Source organism: Heloderma suspectum, chromosome 4 (genome assembly GCF_057233095.1).
Source record: "Heloderma suspectum isolate Gila_16-S chromosome 4, 16-S_ref, whole genome shotgun sequence".
Lineage (NCBI taxonomy): Eukaryota > Metazoa > Chordata > Lepidosauria > Squamata > Helodermatidae > Heloderma > Heloderma suspectum.
Genome location: NC_139461.1, coordinates 238,856,767 through 238,876,511, shown reverse-complemented (window position 1 = coordinate 238,876,511; position 19,745 = coordinate 238,856,767). Strand labels below are relative to the sequence as shown.

Here is a 19,745-nt window from a genome sequence, read left to right as displayed (position 1 = left end):
ACACATCCCTTTAACATCAACTGAAAATTGTTCTCTTCATAATGTATTACAGTTTCCTGTTTAAAATTTGAGGAAGGACTAAGATAAAATTATCTTAAAAGCAAAGACTTTCATCAGTTTGTAATCCCTGCACTTTGGTAGCTGTGATTGTGATCTGCGCTGTTCCAGTGAATAATCTGCTGTTTACCTCCAGCAGATTTATCAGGCATTTGTTCCATAGGGGCATGCTTTGAACCTGGGCAATTTGTCTAATTAAGTGTATTCATTTACCTATTAAGCCTGCCATCCACAACATTTAGTGAGTCATGCAATAAATATGCTTAAAACTGTATGCCTAATTCAGCCGAGAGAAATAAAATAGGCTTCACCTCATCAGAGTAAGGATAAGGCACTGGTATATGGCTCTCATCATCACTGTGGTATTGGAAAAGAATAGCATAGTCTGTAATGGGCTCAGCTGCACAGCACCCCGGTGTGGAATAATGCCAGTTTTGCCAGTTGAAAGCCACGTGGCAGGTATTTCAGGGACAATCCTATGTGTGTCTATACCAAAGTAAGTCCCATTTAGGTCAATGGGGCTTACTCCCATGTAAGTGAGTATAGGATTGCAGCCTGAATGGGCGTTGGTTGACAAGATGCAGAGGAGGACAGGGCTATTGTATCCTTAACAATTATGTAGAAGAGGGGTTGTTAGCAGGTACAACTGTTCTCAGCCCTGTAGGTCAAGCTGTACTTTTGCTGCAGTTCCATCTATTAAACTTCAAACTGTATTAAAGGGATTGTCGGGGCTGTTTCATCCAGTGGGCAAAAAGGGGCCACCATGCATGTGTGTGAGGGTGCAAAGTGGCTGGGAGGCGGAGGGCTGGGAAACCTGGAGTAGCACCCCTTATTTATTTATTTATTTATTTATTTATAAAAAAATAAAAAAATAAATCCCCTTCATGGATCACTGCCTTGTTGTGGCGAAGGGGCTTGCGTAACTCAGTGAAGCCATAAGCTATGCCATGCAGGGCCACCCAAGACGGACAGGTCATGGCAGAGAGTTCTGACAAAATGTGGTCCACTGGGGAAGGAAATGGCAACCCACTCCAGTATTCTTGCCAAGAAAACCCCATGGAACGTATCACAAGGCTAAAAGAGATGACGCCGGAAGATGAGCCCCTCAGGTCGGAAGGTGTCCAATATACTACTGGGGAAGAGCAGAGGGTATTTCCAAGTAGCGCCAGAAAGAGTGCATTGGCTGGGCCAAAGCCGAAAAGACACTCAGCTGTGGATGTGTCTGGTGGTGAAAAGAAAATCCGATGCTGTAAAGAACAATATTGTTTAGGAACCTGGAATGTCAGATCAATGAATCAAGGTAAGCTGCAGGTGGTCAAACATGAGATGGCAAGATTGAACATCGACATCTTGGGAATCAGCGAACTAAAATGGATAAGCATGGGCGAATTTAATTCAGGTGACTATCATATCTACTACTGTGGGCAAGAATCCCTAAGAAGAAATGGAGTAGCACTCATAGTCAACAAAAGGGTGGGAAAAGCAGTACTGGGGTACAATCTTAAAAATGCTAGAATGATCGTCTTTTCCAACAGCACAGGAGGCGACTCTACACACGGACATCACCAGATGGTCAATATCGAAATCAGATTGATTATGTACTTTGCAGCCAAAGATGGAGAAGCTCTATACAGTCAGTAAAAACAAGACCTGGAGCTGACTGTGGCTCAGATCATGAGCTTCTTATTGCAAAATTTTGGCTTAAATTGAAGAATGTAGGGTAAACCACTAAACCATTCACATATGACCTAAATCATATCCCTTATGAATATACAGTGGAGGTGATGAATAGATTTACGGGATTAGACCTGATAGAGTGCCTGAGGAACTATGGACGGAGGTCCGTAACACTGTTCAGGAGATAAATTGATAAATCCATCCCAAAGAAAAAGAAATGCAAGAAAGCCAAGTGGCTGTCTGATGAGGCTTTACAAGTAGCTGAGGAAAGAAGAAAAGCGAAAAGGAAGGGAGAAAGGGGAAGATATACCCAACTGAATGCAGAGTTCCAGAGAATAGCAAGGAGAGACAAGAAGGCCTTCTTAAATGAACACTGCAAAGAAATCGAGGAAAACAATAGAATGGGAAAGACTAGAGATCTCTTCAAGAAAATCGGAGATCTCAAGGGAATGTTTTATGCAAAGACGGGCATGATAAAGGACAAAGAAGGCAGGGACCTAACAGAAGCAGATGACATTAAGAAGAGGTGGAAAGAATACACAGAAGAACTATACAGGAAAGATCTTAATGTCTCCGATAGCCATGATAGTGCGGTCACTGAACTTGAGCCGGACATCCTCGAGAGTGAAGTCAAGTGGGCCTTAGGAAGCATTACTAACAACAAAGCTAGCGGAGATGACAGTCTTCCAGCTGAGCTATTTAAAATCCTAAAAGATGATGCTGTTAAAGTGCTGCACTCAATATGCCAACAAATTTGGAACATTCAACAGTGGCCACAAGACTGGAAAAGGTCAGTTTACATTCCAGTTCCAAAGAAGGGCAGCGCCAAAGAGTGTTCAAACTACTGCACAATTGTGCTCATTTCACATGCCAGCAAGGTGATGCTGAAAATCCTACAAGCTACGTTTCAGCAGTATGTGAACCGAGAACTACCGGAAGTACAAGCGGGGTTTCGAAGAGGCGGAGGAACTAGAGATCAAATCACCAACATTCGCTGGATCATAGAGGAAGCCAGAGAATTCCAGAAAAATGTCTATTTCTGCTTCATTGACTACGCTAAAGCCTTTGATTGTGTGGATCACAACAAACTGTGGCAAATTCTTAAAGTGATGGGAGTACCAGACCACCTTACCTGTCTCCTGAGAAACCTGTATGAGGGTCAAGAAGCAACAGTAAGAACCAGACATGGAACAACCGAGTGGTTCAAAATTGGGAAAGGAGTATGGCAAAGCTGTATATTGTCACCCTGCTTATTTAATTTATATGCAGAGTACATCATGAGAAACGCCGGGTTGGATGAATCACAGGTCGGAATTAAGATTGCCGGGAGAATTATCAACAACCTCAGATACGCAGACGATGCCACCCTAATGGCAGAAAGCGAAGAGGATCTCAAGAGCCTCTTGTTGAGGATGAAAGTGGAGAGTGCAAAAGCTGGTTTGAAACTCAACATTAACAAAACTAAGATCATGGCATCTAGCCCCATCACTTCCTGGCATATAGAAGGGGAAGAAATGGAAGCAGTGACAGATTTTATTTTCTTGGGCTCCAAGATCACCACAGACGGTGACTGTAGCCATGAAATTAAAAGATGCTTGCTCCTTGGGAGGAAAGCTATGGCACACCTAGACAGCATAGTGAAAAGCAGAGACATCACCTTGCCGACAAAGGTTCATATAATCAAAGCTATGGTTTTCCCAGTAGTAATGTATGGCTGTGAGAGCTGGACTATAAGGAAGGCTGAGTGCCAAAGAATTGATGCCTTCGAACTGTGGTGCTGGAGAAGACTCTTACAAGTCCCCTGGACTGCAAGGAGGTCAAATCAGGCCATCCTAAAGGAAATCAACCCTGAGTGCTCATTGGAAGGACAGATACTGAAGCTGAAGCTCCAATATTTTGGCCACCTAATGCGAAGAGAAAAGTCACTGGAAAAGACCCTGATGCTGGGAAAGATTGAAGGCAAAAGGAGAAGGGGACGGCAGAGGATGAGATGGCTAGATAGCATCACCGATGCAATGAATATGAACTTGAGCACACTCCAGGAGAGAGTGGAGGACAGGAAGGCCTGGCATGCTATGGTCCATGGGGTCACGAAGAGTCGGACACGACTTAACGACTGAACAACAAACAAACGAATAAATAAAATATATTTTAGGTGTGCCATTGCAATTCATCTGGTGATATTTAAATCAACTGTCAACTTCATTGGTTCTTTCTGTTATGCCATGACATCATCATTTTATACATTCTCAATAATTTAAAATTTTCCAATGAATCAACAGATGTCTTCACCCTCACTGAAATTTGCAGCATACTTCGTTTTTTATTAGCTTCTATATTTTCCATCTTTACAGATCATCCTAAAGTAATGGCTGAAAATCAAAAATGAAAAAAACACACCACCACCTACTTACGGTAGTACTATTGGACCTGGTCACCTGAGATGGACTTGTACAGTGCATTTTATAATCCCTGTAGTTCACTTGCAGAGGGCTTCATTTCATGCTGGTCCCCTGTGGGACTAGTGTAAGCTGTTCAGCCCTCCTGCTATTGATGCAAAGATGTCCAGTTGAGGAAAGGTATTGGAGTTGTTGTTGTTGTTGTTACTTAGGAATGCTGCTTGAACTCTCAGTTGGGTGCAGCAGCACTAACCTGATGTCCAAATCAGCAAAGCTGTGGGTAGCCCTATGGGTTGATGCATTTGGTGGTTATGCAGCAAGAATTTGTCACCAGTTTGTTCATTGCTCAAAAAACATGGAAAGAAGGCAGCACAACAGAGTGAAGGCCTAGTAGGTTTAGTGCAACTTTGCAGTAAGGGCAGTGAAGAGACACAACCCCCTTCTCCTTTTAACCCTGTTTCTCATTTGCATGCTCATGCACCTACCTTGCCTATGGTTTGAAAACAAAATTTTGAGGAGCTGGCTTCTGATTTAAGGGCTTGCTCACTTTACACATTTGTGGCATTCACCCTGGTGTAACTCAGTTTCATCATTTATTTTTATATAATGCCATTTATGTATGTTGCACATTATAGCATAACATGAGCAAAAAGACAGGCTCCTGCCCCCAGGATCTTGCAATTCTAAATTTCAACATGCAAGGAGGAGCAGCAAAGAAAGTTGCCAACTGCATTATGCTAGAACAGCCCTTCACAACTTGAAACCCCCTAAGTCAAACATGGTTCGCCACCTATATATTGTGGCCTATGGCCTACCAGGTGCTTAACAAATTCCTGTTTTTGCAGGCAGGAGAAAACCAAGAAGTTTATCAAGGCCCAAGTGGGCCACCATACATGGCTTGCATGTAGTGATGGTTTGATGGCTGGAAGTTGCGTGGGCCTGGACTGCAGCTATTCCTTCATAGGTTTTCAGTCGTGTGTAGAGAATTGCTTCTTGCTACTGTTTGAAGCCAGGCTTCCAGTAAGTAAGTAGCAATTCCCTGTTAATATAGCAGTCAAGGGTAAAATATAGTGTGTGTGTGCGCACGCGCGCGTGCATGCATGCCCTTAGGACGTGGATTTTGCTCAGCCACAATCACCTTACTCATTACTGATCAGACAGCTGTGGCCTTTGTAAGGCAGGAAGTCAGATCAAATTACCCCAAAGAGCCTTTTCCTTCACCGTTCCATTTGTATGCTTCGCAGATAATTTCCTCACATTTATATAGCAAGTTTGCGGGGAAACCAGGAAAGGAAATCGGGCATGATGCTGATGTGCTGGAGATTTTGAAAATTATTGGGCCGGCCATATATAGCTAGATGGATTCCACGATGTGTTTACAGTGTGGAGTTAAACAGCTGACATCTGAACCTGATTTGTGCTTAAACCAAGGACATGCCTGTTGCTATTTGACATGGTAAATCTTCAGTGGTCCAAGTATTCCTAATCAGCAAGGACAATATTGTTCAAGGCAATGCTTATTAGAACTGACACACAGCTCTGCTCTGCAATTTTTAGACTTGGCATTATGCAACTTAGTATAAAAAGCATGACTAATAATCTTGCTGCTGTGAGGACAAAAAACAGAATTAAGGACTGAGATACCAGGAAGCTTAGTAGAAGCCTCCATACTGTGGAGAAATCAGTAGTCCCCATCCTGCTTTCCTGACAAACACATAAAATGTGGGTTATATTTGTAATATCCATACATTGGCAATGGAAATTGTTCTCCAGAAAGAGCTTTTCCAAAGGCACCTACTGAGAGGAAAATTTCAAATTAAGGAGAAACTTTCAGGGAAGAATACAGAGAGGTATAGAGTGAAAGTGCCCTTTTTTACAATTGTCTTCAGGTAAAGACTGGACTCTTAAGCTAGCTTGTTTTGCAGTAACTTCCACAGAAACCAATGCACTTTTCTTCCAACTAAATGCATTTAGGATCTGACTGTAAGGCAAGATTCAGATGATCAGTATTTGGTTTGTACGGTTGCCACTGCTAGGCAGTGACCCGGAGAATTAGGGCATTCCTATACCAGCCTAAAATCCTGGATTTAAAATGGCGCTTTCTGCTTCCCTTTTAAATGCAGCATCATAACTGACGCCCTTTTTCACCAGCTTCCTTTCCCCACTCCCCCGCTCCTTCTCCCCATAGCTGAGTCTTCCATTATCTTTCATTGATCTCGCTCCTCTTTGGGCCAAGGAAACTGAAGCGGAACAGGAGGTAAACTGATAGCTCATTATCTGCGATCTATTTAAAAACGGAACAAAGGGCATTTAGTGGAGGAGAGTCACGGCAGGGAGGAGAGTCACGGCAGGGTCAGGGCGTCATATAAAGAGCCCACAAACCTCTGTGAAGGACTCAATCGCAGCATAAAAGCCCAAACAAAAGGCCCAAAGAAAGAGCAGCTCCAGTTATCTCTTACTTGATTGGTCTATTTTAAGTACATTTTCCCCAAATCTGGCACCATATTCTTTGTTTGCTTTGACAACACTGCATAGTGCAATCTTCAAAGAACTGGACAGTGCACAGGAATCCACTGTGTGTTAGACCCTTTTATGTGACTCTTTTTTACTGGGATCCCCACCACGACTTGCTTATGTATTTTTTCTGGCAGTGGTCTGATGTCTTGAATAGCTTTAACCTGCAAGGCTTTTTTTCTGGCATGAGAAAACTAATTGCCTGAATCCACATAAAAGTGAGACTGAGCAAAGCATCCAGCTAACGTACAGGTTAGCCATGACAAAACTGGCATGTACAGGTACGGTTTTCTTTGCCACTGTCTCACCAGTCTGCGAGAGCGCTAAATCTATCTCCATGTTCATTTAGTTTTAGGGTGGCCAGATGCAAAAGTGGATCACAAAGAAGAGAAATGGGTTCTTAAAATGCAAAAATTAATTTATTGTAGGAAGCCCAACGCGTTTCGGACTTTTTCTTATTTTTAGGCCTTCTTTAGGGGAAGGGAAAAAAGTCTGCAGATTTTTTTCAGCAAAAGATTGTCTCCTGTGTCAATCTACTGATCACAATCTTTGTTGTGATCTCCTTTGGATGCTCCCCTCCTTCTGTTTTCCCAGATGCAAAACTGGACAGGGTGCCTGCACCTTTAATAGAAAATTTCATCTTCTGCACAACTGTTTAAGGTACAGGAGCCCTGTCCTCTTTTGCATCCGGCTGTCCTACTTAGCTTTATTGTGTCTACCAGGAAAGGTAGCAAAAAGGATATTTCTTTGAGCACACTGTGCTGAACCTACTAGTTCAAAACTGAACCTGCATGACATTTTGCTCCCTGTGAGTTTAGCTGGATTAGATCCTATCTCTTGGGAACAGCCACCCGTAGCCATGCAGCTACTGATTTCCTGACCCAGTGCTGGGAACAGGATGCAGCTTCCTGCAACCAATCAACTACAAATTTGTCAGATGCCTGAGGTCTGACTCCAGAGCAATCCCACAGGAGCTGACCTGAGAAAATACCATGAGCCCATAAAATAAGCAAGGCATTATAGCTGTGGTAGTTAATATATGTAGGTATTAAGGGGAAGGTGCCTGTCCGTTGCTTCAGAGTTATTTCAGACAAATTCAAAGCAAAGTTAAGGAAGTGGGAACAAATCTGGTCACACAAAATGCTAATGGCCATCTCGTGTCTTCCCCGCCATTACTATAACTATTATTCTGTTCAAGTTACATTCGACGAGTGATTGCAGCTGTACCTGCATGTATAGGGCAATGCTGGAATACGCCTACATGTACTTGGAGTGCGGTTGCTGTTTGTTTTGTATTTGCAAAGACAAATACAAAAATGAGAGCCAACATACACAGCCTTGGAGCACTGCATTATTTGCCACTATGTTCCCATTTCATGGAAATGTAAGCAAACCATGCACTCCAGGCTGCAGGTGATCCTCTTTGTCTCTGTTGTGGCAGTAGAGTAAGGAGAACTCCTCTCTGGAGTGCAGAAGGTCCAGATCTTCTTGCAAGAACAAAGTGAACTTTGGCCTCAGTTTTTCCATGGGCAAATGGTGGGGATCCAATCCATGTTTGGAAAATGAGGCTTCTGTTTGCCTCTGATGACCTCATTAATGAGCGGGAGGAGCCCTTCTGGATGGACATTGATTGCTTCCCGCCAAGCTTCCCGCCAACTGCAAAACCCAGAAATTCTTGATCCAGGTTCAGTGGTGTTTCCTTCTTAATAGGGGAACAGCACCGCATCTGTGACTGCTGCACCTTATAGACCTACCATTCTGTTGAAGCTGTCCCCAGGCGGGACGTACTGAGGATATGAGAATTGGCTTGCTGGTTCCGGATGCATCTAGTACAGCATTTTGTTTCCAGCAGTACGGGTGGCTATATATCATGGGAAGGTCACAGGTAGAGCATGATGTAATAGCCATACCGTGCTGTGTTTTCCCCACATTTAACAATCGGAGGTGAATTGCTTGTAAATCTAGGCTCCATTTGCACTGTTGGCAGACCAATTTCCTGTGAATTAGTCTAATCCAGCCTTCCCCAACCTGGTGCTGCTGGAAAATGTGGTATGAGGCCTATATATTTAGGGTTGTAATTGAGATCTTTGGTGAAAAGAATCAAATGCATGAGCAAAATACTTCCATTTTATTTCATTTATTATATTTCTGTACCAATCCATGGCAGAAGCTCTCTGGGTGGTTCACAAAAATTAATGTTGTATATTAAATGTGGAATAAGGCCTTTATATTTAGAGTTGTGTTGTGATCCTTGGCCAAAAAAAGCAGTACACAAGAAAACATATTTTGTACATTAATACTATTGTTCCACATCTCAGAATGTCTTCATTTTCTCAGAGGAGCCCAAAGAAAGTGCAGAAAATGGAAAGCCCAAAGTGTTAGCCGGCCAAGAAGTTTAAATGTCATAGCAATAATTGAGCTGCCCAGAAATCAACCATACTAGTGGGTTTCCTGCCTTGCCAGCAAGACTCCTTTGTGCTTACTGTTAAAATAAAAACATCAGTAAGACTTTTCTCATTGTAATGAAGTAAAAGAGCAGTTAGATCAAATACAACCTTAGCATAAAGAGAAGACTTTCTCTAGCAAATGTTTAACTCCTCGTGCATTTATAGAAGTGTAGAACTGTAAGCCTGGGGCATAATCTCAAAAAGTTCATCTATCCCAATCCCTTTGAGCAAGAATTACCAGACCCAAAATATGCCTAAAAGATTAGACCAAGATATAATAAAAGGTACAGTCACATGTATATGAAGTTTATGATCCAGTGTTAATTTCTTGCCTTCGAGAATTAAGAAGAACTGCGAGGGGGAAAAGGAGATGGAGACTGAAACAGAGCTCAGTTCTGCTTTAGATTTGGACTAGATGGCCTCTTAAGGGTACAATCCTACAGACACTTACTTGGGGGTGTCCCATTGAACTCAGTGGAATTTACTTCCAAGTAAACCTGCAAAAGATCGGGGTGCAAGTTTCTTTAAATCTTATAATCTCCACTCCCCCCACCTTTTTGGAAGTGCCTTAGTTCAGTGGTAGAGCACATGCTTTGCATACCAAAGCTCCAAAGTTCTATTCCTGGTGATTCTAGACAGAGCTGGAAAAGCCTCCTGCCTGAAACCCTGAAGGTTATGTGTATGATCCTAAGCTAAACAGGCCAGTGATCTGACTCAGGAAAAAGGCAACTTCCTATGTTCTCATTGTTCTAAGAGGAGGGGGCTGGGGGGAGCGAAGCTATCCTTGCTCCAGTTCTCTAAGGGCGCAATCCTGTGCATGTTTAGATGGAAAAAGTCCTTTTCCTCTTTTCATAGAGGGAACTCAAGCGGAACACAACGGGGTAATTTGATAGCTCATTATCTGCGATCTATTTAAAAACGGAACAAAGGGCATTTAGTGCAGGAGATGCCCTGGAAGGTCACGGCGTCATGTAAAGCAGGGGTTGCCAACCCCCGGGCCGCAGACCGGTACTGGTCGGTGGCCTGTTAGGGACCGGGCTGCAGTAGGGGTGTGGGAACCCCCCCTCACCTTGGGTCTGCGGGGGGGGGAACGATCTGTCCCTCCCCCCCGCCCCGGAATCCTCGCTGGCCCTGGCCGGCTCCTCTCCACGGTGAGTCCGCAGAGCTGCTGGCCAGCTCCATCCCTGTTCTTTGCAGTAATAGCCTATTACTTCAAAGAACAGGGACGTAAATGGCGTCTGCTACGTGGACACCATTTACATCCCAGCGGCCGGAAGTCCACCCCCGGCCAGAGCCTGTTCTTTTCAGTAATAGCCTATTACTGCAAAGAACAGGGACGCAAATGGCGTCCGCTATGTGGACGCCATTTGCATCCCAGCAGCCAGAAGTCCTCCCCTGGCTGGAGCTGGCCGGCAGCTCTGTGGCGAGTCCAGGGCTGACGTGGATTCTGGGGGGTGAGGGACAGATTCCCCCCCCCCGCGGACCCAAGGTAAGGGGGGTTCCCACACCCCTTCTGCGGCCCAGTCCTATCCCCCCCTGTCCCGGTCCGTGGAAAAATTGTCTTCCACGGACCGATCCCTGGTCCCAAAAAGGTTGGGGACCGCTGATGTAAAAAGCCTGCAAACTTCCATGATTGAGCGATCTCAATCGCAGGATAAAAGCTCCATGTGAAGAAAGCTTGGGAATTTTGGACTTTTTTTTCTGTTTAAACATGCATAGGATTGTGCCCTAAGAGACATTAGAATTCAGACAGATTTTTGACTCTCATTCTCATTCTAGATTGCTTCAATTTCTCTGTCACTTGGTGTCGTCTTTCAAAAATTGGAGATATAATGAAAAGGGTTGAGGGTTGCTTCACATTTTTCCTACACAGATGTGACAGCAGGGGTGGGGGAGAGAAAGAGAGCAGCAGTGTGCATTGCTGTACGCACACTGTTTCATGTTGGAGTTGCACAAGTGTCTATTTTGCCACATGTGCAGGTGTTTGGAAGTAGTATCTTGCAATGTTTTCCAAACACTTGGTACTGCGGCTAACTTACAGTTCTGGTACAAAAGTGAGAGAGCATCCAAAATGGACCCATGAATAGAAGCGAAACATCTCGGGATGCTGAAACAAATATTTTATATGTAAAAAAGCCCAATGCATTTCAGCCTATTTGTATTTCAAGGCCTTTGAGGAATTGCCAGTGAATTTGAGTAGGACATATTTATCATAGGAATTTCTGCAGATGTTTTTATAATCCCCTGAAGAAGGCCTTAAAATACAAATAGGCTGAAACACATTGGGCTTTTTAACAAATAAAGTCTTTGTTTTAGCATCCTGAGATGTTTCGCTTCTGTTCATGGGTAAATTACACTTCTGAAGTTTTCTCACGCATGACAACTTACATTTCCCTCTACACCAGCCCAAGGGCTGAATTCCATTCTGGAGACGTTCTCAGGGGCCATATTCCTGTGATGAGTAGAGCTGGAGGCAAAAGCGGGCAGAGCCAAAGGCGTGGGACTAAAAATACCAGCATATTTGAGTTTAAAGCTCTTACGCCCAAGAACTAAGCCCCAGGAGAGGCATTTCGACCTTTTAGAATAGGGAAAAATTGCACAAAAGCTGGGAAACCACCAAACAATTGATGGTTGGGCGGGAGGGGCAGGGCCATCTGAGAATCCTCAGATTGGGATTCCAGATGGCCAGATACGGTCCATGGGCCTGAGCCTCAACACCCCAACCCTTCACTCTTATAGGGAAACCATTGTGTGTGAGGCAGCCCTAATGTCTGGAAGTCCTAGTATGTCAAATGCTGAGCCTTCACATCAGTGCTGTGGTTACTAAGAACTGCAAATTCCAATTGCTGGTGGATGCGCTGGTGCACCAAGAGAGCCTTGCTTTCCCCCTGCTTGGGGAGGATGCCAGACTTCATCACTGCTGTGAGTTTTGCAATATTTGGCTTGCATGGAATGTCCCTTTCTGGGAGATGCTCCAGTCAGCTTACAGCAAGTTCACACATTCTTGTCCATCATTTGATGACTGCACATCAGCTGGTGCCTTGTATGTGTGAAACAGCCATCGCCGGTCAAACACCACAGACAGAGCTTTCATATCAAACACAGTGGTCTTTAACTGAGGCAGTTCACAAAGACAGCTGCAAGTTGGAGTAACTAGTCATCAAGTAATATCATGTTGACAAGCATGTGTGAATCAACCCTGAGCTACTTCTGACTACCTTAGCCATATTAAGAACCATAGAGGATATTATGCAATGAAAGTTTTAAGCACAAGGTATCATTAGCATTGTTCGTTAGCATTCAGTCCCCCACACACTGCTATTGCCATGTTTTTTCCTGACTAAGGCTTCCTGCCTTCCAACAGCACTATGATAGGCAGCAGTTTAACATATGAAGTTTTTCCCCAGCAAGGCATTGCAGCAATGGGGAGAGCAGCACTTGCTGTATATGTCATTCCAGTGTTAAAGGCACATACTTCCATCAGAGATAAGGGTGATAACCACACTGAAAGCAATATCTTCTTATAATAGACCATGCTGTGATAGCAGCAGCAGGAGAAGGAGGGACAGAGGATAACATTAGTGGATTCATTTAACTTCCAAGCAAAGGCTGGCCTAGCAATTGAGGCTGTGGCTAAATATATATCTATATCTATATATCTATATCTATATATCCATATCCAGGGCTGGGCATCTCATTATCAACTGAATGCTACAAAAGCTTGGGCAAGCTATTCCATCTCTCTACACCTGACTTGTAAATGGAGAAAAATCTGCACAATCATTTCCTCTCGTCCAAATAATCAGGTTCTCTGTATGAAGAATATATCTTATTACTGTCAAATACACAGTCACCCAAGAAGGAGATGGTAAGAATTGTGCAATCCAAGTGTTTTTAGGAACCTGTTTTGGGCTTGTGTAAGAAAACAAAGATGGGATTAAAATAGAAATGGTCTATTGACAAAATTCAACCACTGTCATTTGGACTTACCAAGTGAATTTTTCCCGTTTGTCTTATTTAGAGGATTGTTACATACCAAAATTGTTTTAAACTTCACACTCCAAAAATGAATGATAGGAATGATGCAAAGTTTGAAATCCCTGCCAAAACACTACTGTGATACAATACGACCACTCTGTTCTATTGATGTCCCTTTGCTTCATATATCCAGTTCTGGTAACTGTCCAGTTCACGGACTAACATGGATGGAAGTTTCCATTTTCTACAGCTGGTATCTAATAAGAGCACAGCTGCTTCCATACCTATAATTATTAAGTATCTTTTTCTTTTTTGTATTCTGATCTCTACTGAAACAACAGTATAAGAACTAGATGGACAATGATCATTGACTGACATGAGTATTGTAACTGGCAAGTGTTTTCCACTTGACATTCCGTGCTACCTCTGGGTTGCTGCAGTTTAGAGAAGCTCTTAAGCCCCATTTTTGTTTCTTTTAACTGATATATATTAATATAATTTAATGGTTCTGCTCCTACATGACCTTTCTGTATGGTTAATAGGGAGAAAAGGCTTGAACAGTTGTACATGATATATTCTGATGGGGAAAGCTGAGATATTCTGCTCCTTAGACCCTCACTTGGGATACCCACCTAGGATATTGTCCCAGGCTGTTCATCCTAGATACTATTAGGGGGCTCAGTGCCAAGGGAAATCACAACCCAACCAGAGCTGTAGATCCTTTATGAAGGCAGTGCTCTGGCCACAGAGAAACCTGGTAGGGACATTTCATCTACTTTCAGTAATATTCTGCCAGAGTGACTTATCTGTGCCTTCCATGGCACTCAATTCAGATACTGCCTTTTCCATCTAGTTAGTTTCTGGTATCATCAAGTTGGCTAACATTGGAGGTGTTCCATTTCAGGTGTGTGTGTAGATATATCTGTAAAAGTGGAGTGCAGGATTGTCAGCAATGTTTAAAACCCACCCCTTGCTCTATTCAAGATTAAGTTGCAAATGGCAGTGTGCAAGAGCATTTGTTATTGTTAGTTTGTATTACCTCCAAATGGCTACAGCAGGATCATCAAACTCAAGTCAGTCAGAAATATTTATTTATTTATTTATTTATTTATTTATTTAATCGCCCATCTGGCTGGTCGCCCAGCCAATCTGGGCGATGTACAATGTATATAATAAAGCAGTTTAAAACAATAAAATTCTACAGTAAAAACATTTTCTAAAATACCCTAACCCATCCCAAATGCCTGCCTGAACAACCACTAAACAACCAGCAATTCCCCTCCCTGCCCCATTTTTATTAAGCAAAGGGTTTGTGCCAATGGCATGTATGTCTACTACACAGGCTGATTTAATTATCACTCTCTTAAAGTTTTATTTAAAAAATAATGCTTAAATAAACAGTCACTCAGTGCATAGCTAGTGAGTTGGCCAGAAATAGACATGCTCCTGAGAAATGCTCACGTGTGGTCTGAAATGTGGGGTGGGGAGTGGCCTTGATTTGATACACAGATGCTACTGTATAAAAAAGGGTTTAAGTTGATCTGATGGTTGTGCTCCATGACCATGTGGTCTGGTAGGAATGTCTTTTAAGTGCCAGGCGCATACAGGTAAGGTGGCAATGCTCTAACCCTCTCTGTAGTTGGTCAGGCATGGTGCTGTCAGTTTCCACTGAGCCTTTGTCTTCTCCCTCTGACTCAGCCAAGCTACCCTATGTGCTATCTGGGCAGTTTCTCCAGCCTTTAGAAGGCCGAATGAATCATCACCGCTCTTCCCTTTGAAGCACCTCTGGATTCTCCAGCACACAGCTCTCATTTTCTCCCTTATTATATGCATATCATTTTAAGCCATTCATGTCTAAGAATCAATGGAGGCAAAAAGTATCTAACGGAGTTTTCAGTGCCAGGTCTCATCTTAAATCGAAAGAGCGGAAAAGATGCCCTCCTGTTTAACTAGTTCTGCAGCAAGCTTTGGTCATGGGACAGAGAGACACCAACTTAAACGAAGCATTGGTTGGAAAATATTTTTTCCTTTTTTGTCTGTTTAGAATATTTTACGGGGAAAGAATCTGAAAATCCTTGTTTTTGCAGGACTGTTGAATCCTCAGTGACTTGTCACTAGAAGCTGGGATTGGCTCGAGCGATTTTCCTGTTAGAAATGTAAATGGGAAGAATGTAAGCTGGAATGACCTGCCTACTTGCTGTAAACCTGCTTGCTATGTATTCAATGTATAAAAAATGTGTTTGAGGCATCCCCGGTTACTCCAAGCTACCAGTGTCATCCTGGGCTCTCATCCTGTACAAATACCTGAATTGTTCCATCAGCAGCCTTCCCCTTTTTATTGCGTTGACTGACTTGCTGGCTGGCATCGCTGCTGTTCCACTGTAGTAACCTAAATGGTTCCTGGACCTTCTTACGGACATTGCTAATCTTAGATACCTTCCTACAGGCTCCTGCAGATGCTTCAGTATGTAAGTGCCAAGCGTTGTCTGCAGATTTTATTTTTTTAGAGACTCTACTTACTGTACGTGCTCCAAGCTTCTTCTATAGGAAATTCCCATTCTAAAAATGATATTCATGAAATTGTTTGGGAATTTGAACCCACAAGATGTTGAAAGGAGAAATCTTTACTTCCTGACAAAGTAGCTTGTGGATGTGTTCAATGGAAAAGAGGCAGAATCATTAAACTGGAGAGATGATTATGTGTTTTTCCCCCAATGCTATTACTACATCCCAAACAGTATTTAGTACTATTATCTTCTACGCTGTACACGTGCCTCTTCCTGTCAAACTGTACTAGAGTCTTAATAAAAAGATCTGAGAGTTGAGATCCAACTTTGGGGTATTTCTGCTCTGGCCCTTTCTTCTTGGTTACTGGGAAGGGTCAAACAACCGAACAGCTAGCATGATGTTGTTCCACTGGACTGCCATGACAGTGATTTTGACTTTAATTGTGTAGCCAAGACTCTTGAGTTTAAGGCATGGTTTTCTACATTCTGCAATCACATCCCTTGTGGTCAGGGGTCAGACAACCTGGTCTGTGCAGCGCTCTTGCTGCAGAAGCCTAGGACACTCATCAGCTTGTTTTCACATAGTTCCTATGTTAACTGACTGACAGCCTCACCAAATTGAAAGTGTTTGTGCAAGAACGTCATCAGCTGCTGGCTCATTCTGAAATAACCAGTGGAATCATCTATAGAGCCAAGCCTCTCAAACTATGAGTGAGTCAGGCCTCCCTATGGAGGTGTGAGAAGTGCCTGGGAGACTGTAGTTATCATGATTCAGGCAGGAGGCAAACTATAGGCATGTCCTTTTCCCCATTCCACTTAGTGTAAAACACTTGGCCATGTCAGAGGACAATGAAGCAACTTCTTGTTTTGTGCAGGGCTTTGCTGTGTCCCAGAGGCCCACAGATAGGGACGTTTAGGAATAGGCATGCTCCTGGGAGACATGTGTGGTCTGAAATGTGGGATGGGGAGTGGCCCTGATTTGATACACAGATGCTACAGTATAAAAAGGGGGTTTAAGTTGATCTGATGGTTCTGCTCCATAAAATGTGGTGTGGTAGAATGTCTTTGAAGTGCCAGGTACACACAGGTAAGGTGACAATGGTCTAACCCTCTCTGTAGTTGGTCAGGCATGGTGCTGTCAGTTTCCATTTTGCCTTTGTCTTCTCCCTCTGACTCAACCAAGCTACCCAATGTGCTACCTTTAGAAGGCCGAATGAATCGCCGCTCTTCCCTTTGAAGCACCTCTGGATTCTGCAGCGCACAGCTCTCATTTTCTCCCATACTGCCTCCATTTCCATAGATATGCCAAGTCCCATGCATGCATTGAAAGTGAGCCCTGCCAAATGCATCCTCCTCTCCTAGGGATGCATCTGCCTTACTTTGGCTCTAGGTCAGGGGTGGACAACTTGTGGCCCTCCAACTCCTATCAGTCCTAGCCAGCATAGCCAATGGTGAGAGATGTTGGCCAAAACATGTAGAGGACCACAGGTTGCCCCTCCCTGGTCTTGGTGCAAATTCAGAGCCAAACTCACATGACGTGGGAGATCAGTGAAGAGGATCTCCCATTTAATTTTTTTTCTAACAATCTGTGGGGGCTGATTTTTATTTTTTTCATCCTGTGGCATTTTCCTAATTAAAATGGCGCTCACATGCTTAGAATCATAGAACCATAGGGTTGGAAGGGGCCTGCAAGACTATTGAGTCCAACCCCTTGCTCCATGCAGGAAGCCTGATTCCCAGGCAGTCTCCCATCCAAGAACTAACCAGGGCTGGCCCTGCTTAGCTTCTGAGATCAGAGGGTCCTGCCAGCTATATTCTGAGAAGCTGTTATTTTCCCCACATGGGAAAAGTTGCAGGTATCATATGGGTACCTACCTGCACTTTTTCCCTCATGAAGCAAATAGCAGCTTTGGGGGGATGGTTTTAACAGGGAACACAGTATGGGATGGAAGGATTAAACTTTCCCTCTCCCAGTGCTGTGGTCCCAGTCTAAATCTCCCCACACCATGGCTGCCATTAATCTTTCTAGAAACCAGTGGAAGTCCAGTTCATGCATTTCCAACATCATGTCTAATGTTGCCCTCCTAAATAGTGGTGTAGTGGAGCCAGGGCTCACAGGGATGCAGCACCCGCACTTTTTTATTAGCAAGGTTGCTGATGTTCTTCAATGTCCCCCAGAATTTCCTGTTTCCTTTGAGTTTAGCTGCAATCCTCACACTAGCTGCAGGCGAATGAATTTTCCCAGCAACAGTGTATTTTCCCAGTTGTAATACAAAGTACTTTGGGGTGGCTTGGCCTTGAAGAGACAATTAAGACCAATTAGCGTTAGAAAAGACATGCTTCCGGTGGAGATGAAAACTGCTGGAACTGGTTGGGGAAATGGATCAACACAGCTGCCTGAATTTTCGGACTCTCCTTGGGGGGCCTGGCTAGGGGGACTGTCATGTTGAGCGCCTGCACTTCCAAATGTACCACTGCACCCCTGCTCCTAAAGTTATCTAATTGCTACAGTCCACGTGTGCAGGCTTTGTTGTTATATTACATTTGTATCTCACCTTCCCTCCAAGAAACTCAAGGTGGCATCCGTGCCCCCCTCTATCTTCACACCAACTCTGAGAGCTTGAAACTCAAACAGCTTACACCTCTTCACCAAAGGCAACAAAACATGCACTGCTGCTTACATGTTTCAACCTCAGTAGATGACTACAGCAGTTTAAACCTCCTAAAGCTACTATATCAGACTGTTTGCCAAGCAGCAGGTCCTTTTACATAGCAACCTGCATCCAGGTTGTAATGCAACACGATCGCTTGTGTGGGTGTGTTAAATGCACTGAATTGGATCCAGATTTAAGCTGGATCAACTGGGCTGGTGGATGTGGCATTCCCCACCCCCTCCTTCCCATGGCATCTCCTCCAGCCCCCTGAAAATGCTACACAGAGAACCAGGAGATCCTGCTGAATGAGGTGAGCTGTGGTGTGGGGGGAGGAGGATCCCCCCCAAATGGGCCTTTTCTGAGCAGAGTCCTTCCTCTCAAGGAGGGCAGGTCCTGGATCCAATGCAGTGTTTTTCAGCAGATGCCTTAAATTTGGCCAGCCAGAGCCATTCAAGGAAACAAGTGACCAATGGGGAGCAGTGCTTTTTGTTTTGTTTTGTTTTTACTTCTCACTTAATTTGCCGCTTACTATAAACTGAGATGTGGTAGTGGAGCCAGGTAGCAGTTTGTGCAGGAGGCATTATGCTCCTTCCCATAGCTTCTGTCTCTTGCCGTTGCCCAGCTGCAACAGTTGTAAGGCTGGCACTGCTATTCACCCACATCATTTGGGTAATTCAGACTGAGAGGACCTAGTGGAGATGGATCAACGGAAGGACCCAAGCAAAGGAAAACTGCCTGCCATAGTTAAGCAACTTGGATGGAGAGGGACGAGCTTCCAATGTGGGGTGCTATTTTTCACATATAGTGCCAAACCTGTAGGCAAGATGGTGAGATGCTGTAAAGTAGCCTTCCCCAACCTAGTGCCCTCCAGATGTGTTGGGTCATGCTGGCTGGGTCATGCTGAGAGTTGTAGTCCAACACATCTGGTGGGCACCAGGGTGTGGGAAAGCAGTTGTAGAGGGGGCAGAATTTAGCTCTCCCTCACCTCTGATCTGGGGTCTATCTCTGGCAACAACAGCAGTGGGCTGGGACCAGCCCTTGTGGTATCCCATTGCCTGTCCCCAAAGAGACCAAGAGCCTTGTAAGGCTGCCCCAGCTGTTTGGCTCCTGGCACCAGCCCTGCTCATGGGGAGCCAAGGCCCTTAATTAAACTGGAAAGAGAAACAGCATCAAATCCTGAGCAATGCAGGCTCTGTGGCCGATGGCCAAGCATCAATTACAGATAAACTCTCCTAGGCACAGAAGCTGTATAGTTCTCACTGAGGTGGGGATAGGCCATTTGTGAGTCAGGATGGCCTGAAAGCAGCACCGCTAGGTCCATAATGACATTGACTGCATTGTTGGGGCACTAATAATATTATTGCTTACTGATCAATATGAGCAGCTACAACGGTCTACATTTGAGAAAAGACTGGAGTCATTCTGCATGTGGTACCAGGTTCCTCAGTGACCAAGACACAGATTTAATTGCAGGTAAGTCTAAGAGCTCCTCAGTACAGAATGCACCTTCAG

At 44.1% G+C, this 19,745-nt stretch overlaps 1 protein-coding gene across 2 annotated transcripts in view; it reads left to right on the top strand.

The window, feature by feature from the left end:
• Positions 1–15,912, top strand: part of KCNC4 (potassium voltage-gated channel subfamily C member 4) — a 39,894-nt gene extending 23,982 nt beyond the window's left edge. Inside the window, exon 4 of one of the 2 annotated variants that reach the window (XM_084852849.1) lies at positions 15,160–15,912. In XM_084852849.1, coding sequence (XP_084708975.1) covers positions 15,160–15,179 — 20 coding nt within the window. In that variant the 3' untranslated portion in view covers positions 15,180–15,912. Of the gene's footprint in view, positions 1–14,770; positions 14,913–15,159 lie in introns of those variants that run through there. The other variant, XM_084852850.1, reaches the window with a different exon arrangement.
• The last annotated feature ends 3,833 nt before the right edge of the window (positions 15,913–19,745 follow it).